The sequence below is a fragment of the Seriola aureovittata genome, chromosome 7 (genome assembly GCF_021018895.1).
Source record: "Seriola aureovittata isolate HTS-2021-v1 ecotype China chromosome 7, ASM2101889v1, whole genome shotgun sequence".
Taxonomy (NCBI): Eukaryota; Metazoa; Chordata; class Actinopteri; order Carangiformes; family Carangidae; genus Seriola; species Seriola aureovittata.
Window position 1 is genome coordinate 14,509,053 of NC_079370.1, and position 15,569 is coordinate 14,524,621.

The 15,569-nt window shown below is 38.9% G+C and overlaps 2 protein-coding genes across 4 annotated transcripts; one reads left to right on the forward strand and one right to left on the reverse strand.

Annotated features, from left to right (window-relative positions):
* Window positions 1-152: 152 nt before the first annotated feature.
* brd9 (bromodomain containing 9) lies at window positions 153-6,368 on the reverse strand. 2 transcript variants are annotated; one of them, XM_056381326.1, is made up of 17 exons: window positions 6,201-6,368; window positions 5,298-5,518; window positions 5,090-5,215; window positions 4,872-5,001; window positions 4,702-4,759; window positions 3,729-3,873; window positions 3,508-3,618; window positions 2,842-2,966; window positions 2,576-2,708; window positions 2,320-2,395; window positions 2,089-2,184; window positions 1,820-1,952; window positions 1,604-1,715; window positions 1,428-1,484; window positions 1,209-1,314; window positions 568-738; window positions 153-445 (listed from the first exon to the last, which is right to left on the reverse strand). In XM_056381326.1, the coding sequence occupies exons 1-17, from the start codon at window positions 6,247-6,249 to the stop codon at window positions 345-347; spliced, it is 1,950 nt and encodes a 649-aa protein (XP_056237301.1). In that variant the 5' UTR covers window positions 6,250-6,368; the 3' UTR covers window positions 153-344. The 2 variants fall into 2 exon arrangements, with proteins under 2 accessions (XP_056237301.1, XP_056237300.1); XM_056381325.1 differs by having other exon boundaries at window positions 2,842-3,029.
* Window positions 6,369-6,390: 22 nt separating this feature from the next.
* On the forward strand, window positions 6,391-12,182 carry trip13 (thyroid hormone receptor interactor 13). 2 transcript variants are annotated; one of them, XM_056381328.1, is made up of 14 exons: window positions 6,391-6,468; window positions 6,769-6,852; window positions 7,554-7,713; window positions 7,823-7,949; window positions 8,951-9,006; window positions 9,080-9,170; window positions 9,260-9,332; window positions 9,417-9,480; window positions 9,582-9,668; window positions 9,863-9,969; window positions 10,193-10,346; window positions 10,672-10,784; window positions 10,912-10,981; window positions 11,057-12,182. In XM_056381328.1, exons 2-14 carry the CDS (start codon window positions 6,779-6,781, stop codon window positions 11,165-11,167), a joined length of 1,287 nt encoding a protein of 428 aa, XP_056237303.1. In that variant the 5' UTR covers window positions 6,391-6,468; window positions 6,769-6,778; the 3' UTR covers window positions 11,168-12,182. The 2 variants fall into 2 exon arrangements, with proteins under 2 accessions (XP_056237303.1, XP_056237304.1); XM_056381329.1 differs by having other exon boundaries at window positions 11,072-12,182.
* Window positions 12,183-15,569: the final 3,387 nt, after the last annotated feature.

Below are 15,569 nucleotides of genomic sequence, written 5' to 3' on the forward strand. Positions count from 1 at the left end.
TATTTTCACTTCCCCGTTGTGTCTTCCCATATTGTAACATCTTACAATAATCAGAAATTACTGATTACAGATCCTGCATTTTGAGTTACTCCCACAGTGAACACAATGCAGCTGATAATAGTTTTTCTTACTGAACAACACACATTTATAAATACAGGTGCAAGCATTTATTTTTCAAGTGTTGCACTCATACAAAACCATACAATTACACTACAAACAGTCTGTACAATCATAATCAGTCTTTAAAACAGGTCAGAGGCTCCTGCTGTCCGCACAGTGTTTAAACAGTCCAACTGAGTAGACAGCGCTGTTAACACCAGGATAACAAAACGGCGTGTGTGTGGTCAGCTGTTGGCTGTGCTCTCTTGCTCCGGAGATTGCAGGAACTCGTAGGGATCATGAACCATTTCCGACTGGTCCCCAACACCCAGGTGTGATGGGCTCCCTGTGGATAAAAGAAAACATGGTTCTTATTGTTGTTGCACAATAATATGATGTTTAATACAACAAAACTGTAAAATTGTAACTTAAAAGTATTAGCAGTAATTCTTAGTCTTGCTTATATACCTAGGTGGTGCTGGTCCCTCTCTGAGGCATTAGAGAGAGAGGACAGGTTGGACGAGGGCCTGGACCCAACTCTGTCCACCTGAGCCTCCTGGAACTCCTGCAGGAGTTTGTCTGCATCGTCAAAATGCTGCTGGCCCTCCTCATTCCCCGGCTCTTTTTTCACTGTTTTACCTGATAAAGAAAGAGGGAAGGTACTGTAGATCACTGTAGAAAATTAATTGAATAAAGGGAAGTAAAACCAGACTGGGAAAGAGGGGAAATGTGCACACTATTAACTCTAATGGTATATAAGATTTGCCACAGCCACAAAACAGCCACTGTGGTGCACGAGAGTGGCATCATAACAGATAATTGTGATACAATTGTGTTTTGAGCTGTTCTGTTTATACTAGCTTCAGGATAGTAGAGCATTACAAAGATACTGTCCCAGGAAAAGATAAAGTAAAAACTTGAGGGTTTTGATGGGATTAAAATGTTTACGTGGTTATTTTGCACTTTATTGCCCTTTAATAGCCAAATGTGTAACTGCCCTTATGCTTACTGCAGATATTAGCACTATTGCATTGCTAGCTTAAGTGTGTTATGACTGGATTACTGGTGTACATGTAAATGCAGCCAGGGTGTTGATAGAAGATAATCACCTAGTGAGTTAAGCATGGAAATATCCAGAGACATATCAGGATAGTTCTTCATTGACATGAAATCCAGGACTGAGCCGCTCTCCCCCAGGCCAGTGCTATCTGCCATCTGCAGGACAACACACAGCGTGAGTCAGATACTCAAGCGAGAGCAGCCGAGCACAACATGATTTCACAAAAACTGTTTAAGTGCAGTATCGTCTTTTCTAAGCTATAGCATACCTGTATGTCACAAATATTGGACTTGGTTTCATCAGGCTTCAGCATCATGTTTCTTTTCTGAAACGTAAAAATGAGTATCATTCACACAGACCTGCATCGCATTGTCAACACAATCTCACTGGGAGCGGGTGATGGATAAATCTCATTCACATAAAGTGTAAGTACATATCATATACCTGTCGAATCTGATTGACCGCTTTAATGTGATCGCCTGCGGTCATCTTGTCCAGAAGACCATCGACCCAGCGCTTGGTGACACTTCCACAGCCCTTGACAAACTCCTGTATACTTAAAGAGTGATAAAAAAGAGCGAGAGATACAGAAATTACAAGCTGAAATGAAAGACAAAGAGATAAAGATAAGTTTTACATGAGACAAAAAAAATCCCTTACCTCAAAGCACACTGTACCCCTGTGTCGTCTCCATAGGCTGAATAGAGCATGTCCACCTCATCAGGCAGCAGGTCTGGAAAGACGGAGTTCTTCTGAAGGCTCTGGGTGTTGTAGGCACTGCTCAGGAAGGTCACTACACAGACAAAACACAATCAATCAATAAATCAAAGCCATAGACTTTCATGGCAGTTTTTACTGTTGTTAATGGAAAGAGATGATTGAAGTGAGCAATGTGAATTAAAACAACAAAAGCGCACTTAATGGCATACCTTTGTGTCTCCTGTCATCTTTGAAACCCAACGTTGTTAATCCAGGCAGAAGCTTGTTTGACAGAGAACTCAGGTCCACTTTATGGGTCTCCTCTTCTGCAAAAAAAAAAAAGAAGAAGAAGAAGAAAAAAAAAAAATGCTTCTTACATAAATATTACATATGTTGCAAACATAGTTCAGATCTTGTGAGAACATTGGGCTTTGAAAGATAGCAGTGCGGTGATAGCAAACCTTCAGCATCAGGATCAAGCTGATTTACAACCGTATATATGAGAGAACCATCTGATTCTTTACGCAAGTGACCCATCTGGAAACAGAGACAAGAGAAACAATATACTTCCATCAAGTCGCAATTTGGAAAATTACTCCCTGTCATATTTGAGTGTCGAAGTCTTACTATCGCTTAGTCATTTATGTCATAACATACACCCATAGCTGGTAGAAATTATGTATGAATGGAAATTTATACACAATAAGTAAAGAAGACCTTGGAGTTCGGCATGTATCGGCTGATGCGATCCCGAGCTTCATCTGCAGAGTGTTCAACCAGTGCCAGGACATGCTCCTCTGCTGTACTGTCAGTCAAACTGCAAGCATTTCCCTCTGGTTCATACAGGTAGCTGAGATAACAGATGTGATAGTGTTACTGGATTGTTATACGGACGGGGAGCTTTTCAACTACAGTTCAGCCCTTGGGTGTATACAAAAAAAAAAAAAAACACATTTAATTTAGAGGTTACAAATAAGGAATACCTGATGACTTCCTTCATGTCTTTGACTGGTTGTTTCCTGGACTTCTTTGCCGATTCCACTGGGATGGGGATTATCTCTGGAGGAGTCACATCAGCTGTAAGATCTTCATCTCCCAAAATGGCTGCCTGCTGGGTGAAATCCATGTCTTGCATGAAAGACATGCTGCGCTTCAGAGCCAATAACCGCTCCTATACACAGAGCAGAAGAAAAAGGGAGCAACACTTAATCTGCTTAAATAGAAATGAATGTGAGGGACAGTGGGAAGTAGTTGCTGACAGTGTTACCCATACATTGATTTATTTGTGGCGGGCCGCCACAATATCAACATTGACCACCACATATTGATTTTCTATGGGGGTTTTTTTCACTATTTCATTTGGGTAAAATCTTACTTCACTGTAGAACTGCACACAGTGCATTGATTTGCTCAGCCCCTCCTTCAGGTTGTACATATTGTTCAGTTATTTATTTGTCACAAAGTACTTGGCAAAATATTTGCAGTGGAGTGCCTTATACACAGCCGCCCTCAGCTAACGCAACAAACAGAATCTAATTCTGTGGAAATTGCTGGCTGATTGTTACAATGAAGTTGCAAAGGGAAAATAAAGGTTATAATATTATATATATTTTTCTGATTTTTGTTTTTCATCCACGTCATTACATTACCTTGCTCATCATCTTGAATCCTGTATGCAGCAGTTTCTTGGCAGCCTTATAGTAGACCGTCTCTGGTCGGTTGTACACCATCGCATTGTCACACATCAGTTTAAAGTCCGCCTGAAGGCCAAAACGTTTTCAAACAGGTATGAGGACAAATGTTGTTTACAAACACTGCTATGTTAAACTTGATGACACTCTCAAAAGAACATGTTGAAAACGATCCTCACCTTGAATTCTGTTACTGTGTTGTACTCGTTGTTTCTAATCTTGTCTTTCATGGTGCTGAAATCCATTGGATGTTTGATGATCATTGAGTAACCAGGAGCAATCGCATCTGTTACTGGAAATGAGAAGAATCCATGGGGGTCTTTCCTGGAAAGACAAGTGATGCACTGTCAGTGTTATTCAGTCCAGACGCAGCCTTTACAATTGTTTAGTCTTGTCTGTTCATGTGGAAGAGTTCGTTATCTGTCAGGTCAATATGATCAATATGAATATATCTTGCTCATGCTGTGACGTGATGCACCAGACCAAATCATGATATGGCCTTTTTATAATTTCATATTTTGCAATCTGTGGTTGATACATCTGCAAAGTTTCCAGCCACAGCAGGACTTACTGTCCATATTTGAATAGTGTCAAATAGACTGTATACCAAAGGCCCACAAATAACAAAAGCAAGATTTGCTCTTTTGGGGAGTGAGGGAATGTTATGAAAATGAAAGAGGTATGTACTCAGCTAATTTCATGTCACTCTACCAACTGGATCATGGGATATGTTGCATGCAAATATGACATTTTAACCTGAAAGTGGTGTAAGAAAAAGTTCAGTTTTCAAGAGTGTCCAAAACGGACAGTATGATTGTGCTGAGTAAATTTCACGGCGATATGCATATTCACTTCTGATATCTCTTGTGTACATATGCTCGATAGTGTCAGTGTTAGAGGAAATGGGGTTCTGCAAAAACATTCTTAGGGGACAGTGTCAGGACATCAAGTTGTTTTTTTAGGATCTCAATCATCTCAGACTCTGTGACATCTTTAAAAAGTTTATTATCAGAGTGGTCAGACTTGGAAGGGGTCTTTGTGCTTCTATATGAATTGTAACTAGTTAAAACACTTCAGGAGCAATTCTGTGGCATTAAAAGGACAGAGGGGCAACGAAAAAAGTGGATGCAGAAATCAGAGTGAATTCCTCACCTTTGCAGCTGACGTAAGAAGTGCTCCAGCAATTGTTGACGAGGAGTGGACTCATTTTCTGCAGTAGACAAGCACAAATATGCAACTATTTATAAAGACATTTACTACTGAATAATAGCTGAAATCGCCTACAAAAGGAATCTGATGTGCCAGTATACAGGCTGTTTTACCTTGTTGTGTCCTGCACGCTCTGACTGGTCTGTCTCCTTGCTGCTCTACTTCCACCTTCACACTGGGCTGAAACTCCTCCACTTCAGACTCTATCTCAAACCTCTCTTTCTTTTTTTTCTTCTCTTCAGGCTGACAAGAAACACACAAGATGCGGGTGACTTGTCAAAGTACTCAATAAGAATTTAGGGGTGATATTTTTAAGGGTTAAATTTCTCACCTCTAATCCGATGCTTAAACTTTTTGACAACGTGAAAGGTTCAACCGGCACACCAACACTGGCAGAAGTCGCAGCTGCTGCCTCTGATTCATTCTGCTCTCGTTCTCTCTTCTTCCTTTTCTCCTCCTGTGTGATGAAAGATCTTTTTTAACGTATAGCACCAAACAATGCAGTTATCAGGCAGATAAATGTTCTTCTGCCCACTAACCTTTCGCCGTCGTCTCTCCTCATCGTCCACATATTTGTCTTTATCCTTTTCAGATTTCTTCTTTTTCTTCTTCTTTTTCTCTTTGTGGCGTTCTCGCTCGTGGTCCGATCTGTCGTCGTAGTAGCTGGAGTCATGGCCCGAACCGGAGAGCTCTGTCACCTCACTTCCTCCAACTTTGAGCACAAGCTTTAGGGGCTTCTCAAGAGCCTTGTCCTCATAGTCTGCAATCAAAACAAAGGAGATGAAGGCCACAGTTAGTGGCAGGAATCGTGGTGTAAGGTAAAAAGTTGTGGAAGGAGTAGGTGAGCATGTGGGATGACATAGACATTGGTATGGTAGCAGAATTGTATGTTTTGTGTGTTATATCAGAAATTGTAAGAAGAGAGCAGACTTAAGGCTGTAGCTCCTCTGTCTGTAGAAAATCTTCTACTTCATGTTGTGTGAATGGGTTGTGTTCTTCTGTGCTGTTTTGTTGAAAGTAATCCCATAGGACATGTTTGTGTTTGGTTGGGATTTTTTTGACTGATAAATGTTATTCATTGATATATTTCATGTATCATGGTTAAACACCATTTTTGACCTTTTAACTTTTTGTTGACTGATTATGTGATTAATTACACACCAAATTAAATTTAAATGTCAAAATGATGATACAAATAGGACAATCAGATATAACTTTACTAACCAGCTGCCTTCGCCAACACTAACTTACTAGCACAACCAGAAAACAAACAAAAAATGTATTGTATATCTTAAATTATAATAAACTACTTATTAACTTATTAGGATTTCAGCAAAACAATATACCAACAGGCTAGGCTAAGATAGCTAACAACAACAAAGCTAGCTGGAACAAAAGCGGTGCGGTAAAAAAAACAAATGGTAAACGGTGCATTCAGGTACCATCAACTGTTCTCCACTCCGGCTTGTGTTTCTTGTGTTTTTTCCCCATTTCTCCGTATTTATATCCGAGGTCTTGTGTTTATTCCAATAATGTCGATGCAGGTCGCTGTCGTCGCTCTGGCTGTAACAAATCTTTGCAACAAGAAAGCTAGCGCCAGCCGGATGTGATTCCCCGACACAAACGATGTATGTCCGGTGTAACGACTCAGCGCGCTGAATTCAACAAACTATCGGCTTTCTGACAACATTGAGGACCGACGCTAGTTTCGTGAGTATCACAACTTTGGTTATTGCAATTAATTCGCTCGACAACGTAGAAGTTAAGTTTGGTTTCAATTTTTAGTAATGTAGGGAACTGTTTTGGCGGACGTCAATGTTAACCAGCTATGTTAGCTAGCTACAACATCAAACGTCGCCAACTTTCTCTGCTAACGAAATGCAAAAGAGGTTTTTGCGTTGAGCAAATTTCTTCGTTGAGTACAAGACTGAACACCTACCTGCCCAAACACACACACTACACTGTCCTGTGCTGCTGTCAAAGCTGTAAATGTTGCTCTGGTGTCCACAGTTTTACTGGAATGGAGGGTGACAGAATGGAGGTGGGAAACCAGAAAGAAAACATCAACGTGGAGGTCCATGTTAAATCTCACAGGTTGGTTACCATACCTGAGTAATTTGTGTCTGTTATTTAGCCATCACAGTAGTAAGGCTGCAACTGAAAATTATTTTCTTTAATAACTTGAGCTGTAAATAAAATGTCAAAAAATTGTTGAAAAAGGCCCATCTTTATTCCCTGAAGCCCAACATATAACATGCTTAAAAAATGACTTAAAGTCTTCACCTGTTATCTAAATGGTTACAGTAAATTTTCTCTCGAACAACTAGTTGACTGATCAGCTAATTATATCAGCTTTGGAGTATTGTTTGGTGTCCTGGTGCCTGTAGAAATGATGAAGCTGTCATGTATAATGGGGGTTGATAGGAGCCCAACAAAAGCAGTTTGCTTCAGGGCCCCTCAAGGAGCGAAAATCCAGCCATGAGTCCAGATCAAGCCACAGATCCTTCCACAAATACAGAGAAGACACACGTAGGCACACATTCAGTTTAGCTGACTACAAACTTCATGGGAGGAACAGTCAGGTAGATTGAGATTCACTAATATGCTGTATATGTAGTAAGAAAATGTGTTTGGGTTATTTATTGTTACTTATATACATTTATACTGAATAGAAGTTATTTTTTCTAGTTACATACTGTACCTCAGAATATTGGTATATTCATGCTAAGGAAATCACATAATTGCAGCCATACATTCTCATACAATGTATGTTTCTGCTCTTGTCCATGTTTCAGCACAGCTAAACTGTCTGAGGTGAGGATGCATGTTCTGGCTCTGCTGAATCGCCACAGCATGGTTTTTGGAAACTACAGATGGACAGAGTTTGATGAAGACTTTCTCCAAAATCATGTGCAGTCTGTTGCTATAGTTGATCTAGAGGAAATGGTAACACAGGTCTGTTGTTTTCTTTTTTTGGTCAATATTTGTAATCATGTATAAGTGTGTTTTCTCATAAAGAGGTAATGATGCTTTGCACTTGTTTATTCATTTTTTCCCCACTCAGCCCCTTGATTTGAAAAGCTGCTCCGTCTCCGTTCACATCTTCACTCTGAATGAGGATGGACCCAGCACGCTCAGTTTGGAAGAAGATGAGGAGCTTTCAGCAGCAAATCACTGGTTGTTGCCAGCAGGTAACAATGAGCATTGTGGACGATAGTGCACTGAATAGAACAGCATGTTGATCTTGCTGTCTTAGTTTGATGTATTTCCAGTTGAAGTCAGACAGTGAGGTAAGATTTAATACAGAAAGAGTTCTATATTGTAAACCAGTGGGTTATCATAGGCATCACAGACATACAGAATAATATTCAGTATTACTAAATGTGACACCCATCCCACAATGTCTTTTGAGTATGAAATGCTTTCCATGTAAGTGAAATGGGACTGTCCTTCCACCTTCCAGCAATGTGCAGCTGAATCAAAAAAATACAAAAGCAAACTTCAGTGGGAGAAAATGATTGGAGGGCAGCAACTGATGCGCCCTGTAGTCTTCAAAAGGTGGCTGTAAAAACTTTGTAGTTCTTCACTGAGAAAAGAGACAAACTTCACTGAGAAGAGAGACAAACAATTGTGTTATATATTTACTCAAATAAGTACACATGCACAACCGCATGGAGCTTGCAAGCAGGAGCCTGTGGTATAGTGTTTGGGACATATTAAGAATATGAATGGACACTAGAAACATGGATAATGTTGCAGGAGCAGTGTGAATGAGTTTGAGTGGTGTCTGTGAAAGTTTTCTTACTCTATTCTACTGTGAAAACCAAGAATTCATTCAGAATCTATTGTAATCTGTGTCCAACCTGACCAAAGCCTCCTTGCTCTTTTATAGAGAAAACTAGAATTGTTTCAGGAGCACCCTTTAAACTTACAAGATTTAAGTATTATATAATCGAAAAATAATTGAAGGCAGGGTGAAGCATTAATGTAAAGGCAAAGTTACAATGATAATGATAAGCTAGTCATTTTTTCTCTATCTTAATTCTTTTGATTTGTATCTATCAGCTCGGTAAACATCCTGTTTGTATATTTGTTGTATTTTCATTTCAGATTTGCCTGAAAGACCCTCTTAACCATTGGCTAATTAGAGTTCGATCTTATATAATGACTTGATGTCTTGTTTTTTTAACAGCTGAATTCCATGGGATTTGGGAGAGTCTGGTATATGAGAGTGGAGTCAAAAGCCAGGTAAAAAAAAATACATAATAGCGGCTGAAAATGATTACATAACTTTCTCATACTGCTAAACATTTTCTTTCAGCTCCTGGATTATGTCACAACCACAATTTACTTCTCAGACAAAAATGTCGACAGCAACCTGATTTCATGGAACCGTGTTGTGCTGCTTCATGGTAAACAACTAGTAACAGTGATTTATTTTTATTGATTGAGGTCGTGACGTAAAATAACTGATTTATCACTTTGTGTTGGCCACACTCAGGACCCCCGGGCACAGGGAAAACGTCACTGTGCAAAGCTCTTGCCCAGAAGCTGTCAATCAGACTGTCGAGTCGGTAAGGCAATCCTCATTTTAGTGAAACCGCTTCAGCAGTAAATAACTCCTCTTTTCATTTTACCGTACACTCCTCTCCCTGCAGGTATTCTTATGGCCAATTTGTTGAGATTAACAGCCACAGCTTGTTCTCAAAATGGTTCTCAGAGGTACACCTGGGCTCTTCTCTTTATGATTATATGTTTAATTGGAGGATCGTCTAGATTAAACTGATAATATTTTGGTAGCTAATAATGCCCCTTTGTTACAGAGTGGCAAACTGGTCACGAAGATGTTTCAAAAGATCCAACAGCTGATTGATGACAAAGACGCTCTTGTGTTTGTTCTGATTGACGAGGTAAAAATCCACTTGTTGGAAACTATTTTGAAATTGGCATTAGTCTAGTCTGAGCCCCAGAAATGAATCTAGTCAGTGCATGTGTATTTGCTTCCACATTCACTACAACAGAATCTTGACTTATTCCTTGTTCAGGAGTGTTTCTGCTGTACACTCGGGCTGCTCATTTTGTGAACCTATTTTACTGTGAATAGGTGGAGAGTCTGACAGCAGCTAGGAATGCTTGCCAGGCGGGAACAGAGCCTTCTGACGCCATTCGAGTGGTCAACTCTGTTCTCACTCAGCTGGATCAGATCAAACGGTCAGAAAGCAAAGCATATGCAATTTTTAGATATATATATACACACACACACACACACACACACACACAATATTTAGATATCATTCCTGGAACTCGTTAGACTAGAAGCCTTAATTTATCATTCTTGCCATTACTCTTGATTACTATTTACACTGTAAAAATCCTACCATTTGTCCTGCTCACACAGGTTTGTTTTGTGTTGACTTTTGGGCTCATATTTCAGACATTCAAACGTTGTGATCCTGACGACCTCCAATGTGACGGAAAAGATTGACTTGGCATTTGTGGACAGAGCTGACATTAAGCAGTACATTGGACCCCCGTCTGAGAAGGGCATCTACAACATCTACCTCTCCTGCCTCGAGGAGCTGATGAAGGTGACCAAACAATCTGGCAACATTTCTCATTATTAGCGAGTATTCAGTACTTATAATGCAAAGTGTGTGTGTGTGTGTGTGTGTGTGTGTGTGTGTGCATGTGTGTGTGTGTGTGTGTGGACTGAATCACTGCATACCAGTTTATTCCAGTTATCATCAAAACATTAACAAAATAGAAATCAAAATTTCAGAAAACAAAGCAACAACAATGTAAGAGCACAGTCATAAACAACAACAGTGTAGAAGCAAAACTTTTAATTCAAAAAGGTGAGTTGGTACATTTCAATTTATGTGTCTTTGCTTCATGATTTGTGGTTATGTACAGTGCCAGATCATCTACCCCCGGCAGCAGCTGTTTACCATGTTTGAGCTCAAGACAATGGGGTTTGCTAAGAGTGAGGTGTCTGAACACAGTCTGAACCTGAGGAACATTGCTCTGTGAGTACAGCCTCGCAAAATGCAATAGCACCCAAATCACAGCATCTGTGTTGTGCTCATTACATCGAACGTCGGTGAGAACTGAAACAGCCAGAGGCTACTGTTTTATTTTTCTTTTCATTTCTAGGAAAAGCAAAGGTTTGAGTGGAAGAGCACTCAGGAAGTTACCATTTCTAGCGCATGCACTGTTTGTGAAGGTAAGTATTTGATTTTGTTCGACAGAGTGTAGGTAAAAAAAAAAAAAAAAAAAGTCATATTGTTTTTTAATGTAGTTTGTTTGCCTGCAGTCACCGACAGTGACACTTGAGAGGTTTCTGGAGGCTATGGACCAAGCGGTGGATAAACAGAAGGAGGAAAAAGCTAACCTGGTCAACGGTGTCTGAACTTATTACAAAGCCCAAAGGCTGACGCATGATTGTTCATGAGCTCTCAGTCCCTGTTTGTTTGTAGTTTGGAAAACTACAACCCTTACATCTTTTTATAAAGCATAATGAATTAATTTGGCTGCACTACGTTAAATATATTATTGGCAAGTAACATTGTTTTAACAAGTGCTATCTATAATATCAAAATCTTTATTCAGGTAATATTGTTGGTGCTACTACCTTACAAGACCAAGTCAGTTTCGGCAAAGGTAACTTGGCGTACCTGATGCTTGAATTTTCTATGTGCTATTAACTGTTTACTCTTTTCTCATCTTTAAAGTGTTTGATATTTTTATGTAACATGCAGCTTTAACCTCAATAGTGCCATCTTGTTTTTGGTTCCCATGTTAAAGGGATAGTTTGGATATTTATTGGCATTAATTACTTTCCTCATAGTGACATTGGTGCACAGACTTTAGCTCAGTCCGTAGATAGTTTATTTTTTATTTTTTTTTTTTTTTTTTTTGAGATATCCCATTGAAATGCAGCTTGACATACAAAGGAAAAAGCAGTTCCTTAATGGTGGACAGTGAAACATCAGAAATACAGAAAGGCAAATGCAATTTGTTGTGAAAGGTTAACATTTTTGAGTCCTTTGTTGTTGATTAAAGTTTTTTCCTTTTTTCCATTAACCTGCCTCCATTGGAACTGCTTATTCCTGTGTGACCAGCTGCAGGCTCGCAGAGATATCTCCACGAGTCTATAGAACGAGCTAATGTACAGCACACCATCTTATGTCAAAAAATTTGAACTGTCTCCTTAACATGCATGTTTTTGTACTCTGTTCATGTTGTTTTTTTGTTTTTTAAAAAAGGGCCATTTCTCTTAATTCATTAGTTCAAAGAAAATGTTTGTTTATTTCATTGTCGGTTCTATATTTATGCTAACAACCAATCGTCTTTAAACTCGGGGTTCATGTGCTCATTACAACTTTATTTTGTATATAAATTTGTAATAAACAATATTGTTTATACTTATGTCTTTTGAAGCAGATGCATTTTGCAGATTTTTAACAAAGCCTTTAGGCCACCACTTGGTGGCGCACAGACGCTGTCATACAGTTTTACACATGGAAAGACTGATTTTATATAGTGTATTTTATGAGATACATGATAATCATAGCAAGGGCAATAAGGAAAAATGCCCACAGCAATAAAACCAGATTGCACTTGACCTTGAGCTTGTCTCATGTAACAGGATAATAATGTTATCTAAATCTTGCTGAGTAAAACCAGAAACCTCCACAAATATAAAATGTAAGGGAGCAAATCTGGAAGCGTAAAAGGAACTTTTGCAGCAAACAGCTAACACCATAGCATGTGGATTTAAAGTGATGTATGGTTATGTCTGACAGTGTGTGTTTGGGCGTTGTTTTGCCCTTACAACAACAACTGTTGAAAGATGATTTGGTTATGAAGTGTATCAGTCATACGCACAGTTTACATGAACAGATCAGTGGCTCCATTGTTCGTATGAACATGTTTTGCATTCTGTGAATGCTCTGCTGCTTTGCATGTCAGCTGCCGGGTTCAGACAATGTGCCCTTTGTTTGTTGTTGGGCAACAGCTTTTTCACTCCACCACTTCAAAGGTGGATTCTGTCGTCTGTTCCTGAATGTGAAAGGAAAGCAAACATTGAGTTCATCTTTCTTCACACGCCTTTATGCCTACTCAATCATATCACTGTCACCTTTAGGATGGCCTTTCTGGTGTTTTATTGAGCGCATTTTCACATGAAATTTGGTTGGATTTGATTTTACTGGTAACAGTCTGTCGTTAAGATCAAACAAAAGATTTATACTCTTTTTACTCTTATCAATTTTTTTTAAGTACTGGGTTTCACAAAAAACCCAGAATGGATTTCCCCTCGCACATAAAGCTCCCATTTCATTGAGGAAACTTAATTGTTGTTTGCGTGAATTATCCCTTTAATGCCACAGTATCTTTTACACCTAATTGTTTGGCGTCCTCAATTATCATTTGTCAATGGAGTTTTTATGTGAGATGAATCACAAGAGGAAGTTCTCCTTTTCTCTAATGTCATCACTGATCACAAAGTGGAGAGAAAGAAGGCAGATAGAGAAAAGGAAATTTGTAGGAACGGGCATTGTGAATAAAACCATAATTGCTCTGTCTGGAGGCCGTTTTCTTTTGACTGTAGTTGGTCCAAAACCAGGCAGCTGTTAAAAGGCAATCAAGATGGTGAAGGAAGAAAAGTCAAAAGCCTTATTGTTACAGGGTTTTATCACTGTTTCAAGCTGTTTGAAAATGTCAGAAAACTCCAAACAAAACAAACAGTCTGATGTTTATCCTCTCAACCGTTGTTCAGGTACATGGCTGATAGCAATGGAATATGAATGCATGTGCCAATGGTGATTCACATAGGGAGGGGATTAACTTACACACATACTTATAGGTACGCTAAGAGGAAACTGAACACAGCCGCAACCAAAAACCATGGAGACTAACACTCATTTAAGTTTTAAAGAGGATATGGTTTATTCTTGCGTTTTTTTGTGTGGTGCTGGATTGATTGACACAAATTTAGTAAGATCCTGCACCTCTGCCAGTATAATGATCCACCACCTCTGTACTAATACATAACAAGAGCCCATTAAAGTGAAGCTTGTCAGGGCTTCTCAATTCTTCATTTACATGACAGCCTTTGATGATAAACCAGGACTTTTATCCAAGTGAACATCGATCTTAAAAGACAACTCTCTGTTCCCAGTCTAAACTATCCTGTCAGAAACTGAAAAGTTATTTCTGTTTGAGTTCAGGTATTTCTGTGTCCCCATATGTTTGTCATCCATTTAAGTGGGATGTTAGAAAGAGGATAAGGGAGAGATACCTTGTAAAGAGGCAGAATCCTGAGAGGCAGGCTACATAAAGAAGTGGTGATAATTAGGCACGGTGAGCAGGATCAAAGAAGGCTGCCATCAATGAGCAATGCAAATGTCAGCTCGTCCTGTCAGCCATAGACGGTGATCTGAGAGTCTTGTGTCTGTGAGGAGTCAAATGGCAGACAAATTGACGGGAAGAGCTTTCTAGCTACTCTCCACATTAATCAAGGTATGACAGTGAAACTGGGACAATATTATACAGTACCATTCTCAGAGAAAATGAGATGTTCTTCCAGAAACACAGAGGGAGGAAAATCTTTTATGTTCTTCCAGGAAGGGCTCCACTGTTCAGGTAATAAAGTATAAAGATGGGCTGCATGCATGGGCTGTAATTTCTTATATGACAGCAGCACTTTGGAGCAGTGAGAGAATGAGTGAGCGATTGACACCAAGCGTGTAATAACAGTTTATGTCTCAATAACATGCAAAGATCAAAGTAACAGCTCTTCTAGTTTTGAATACAGTCTGCACAGGAGTGGAATATTTACAAAACACTAACATCACATTCATGTTTTCATACTAAGCAAAAGGTTGCCTAAGTAAATGAATATTCATAACTCCTGGCATGTGTTCTGCAGCCGGGCCCTGTTTTAACGCCCTGCCAAAGGAAACAAGCTATAAAACTGCTGAAGAGCTTTTGATGTCTGGTGGGTTGAAGTACAGCATGTTCTTCCTGGTTCTCTTTCATAAACAAATGGTTTATCTTTAACATCTGTTGTGCACATACCAAAAACAAATAATGGAAATTTCTGTGTACAGACAGGAGCATAGTCAGTCACGTTATGATAATGTTGTTATTAATTGTACCTTTTGTGTTTCTCTACACACAAGAAATGTTGTGGAAACTCACTTTTTTTAACAAACCAAAAATGTCATTTGGATTGAAACATCGTAACTTAAATGATGTTACTCTTAATCTAGTTTATATATGATCATAGACCTATGTGGAGATAGATTTAATTAACTGGTGTGTGACTTTTGTGGTAAAAATTTACCTTTGGTGTTTTGACGAGTTTGAATGAGAGAAAAATCTGAGATATAAACTATGCCTTCAAAGCAATGAAATTAATAAAAATAATGAAATGAGTTCATAAAATAATAATAAGTGTCCTTGTTATAACTGTAAATCTGCTTTAAAAACCATGAATGGAGTTGAAAATTACACCAACAGAGGACGCGGTTTTACGTTCAACAACACACGAGGAGCCAAACCAGTGTTCAGTGCTGAACAAAACCTGAATGGAACCGGAACACAAATGAATGGGATTTTCAAAATAATAGTTGATTTGGAAAAAACAAAAATGAAAGCAGTTAGGTGTACAGGAACAATCATGTACAATAGATAAATCTAATTGAAATATTCTACTCAGTGGTTTCATTACATTTGGTTGGAATAAAAGACAAAGTTGGTTCACACAAAATTGGATGCAAATCAAATCAAATCAAATAAAAAAATAT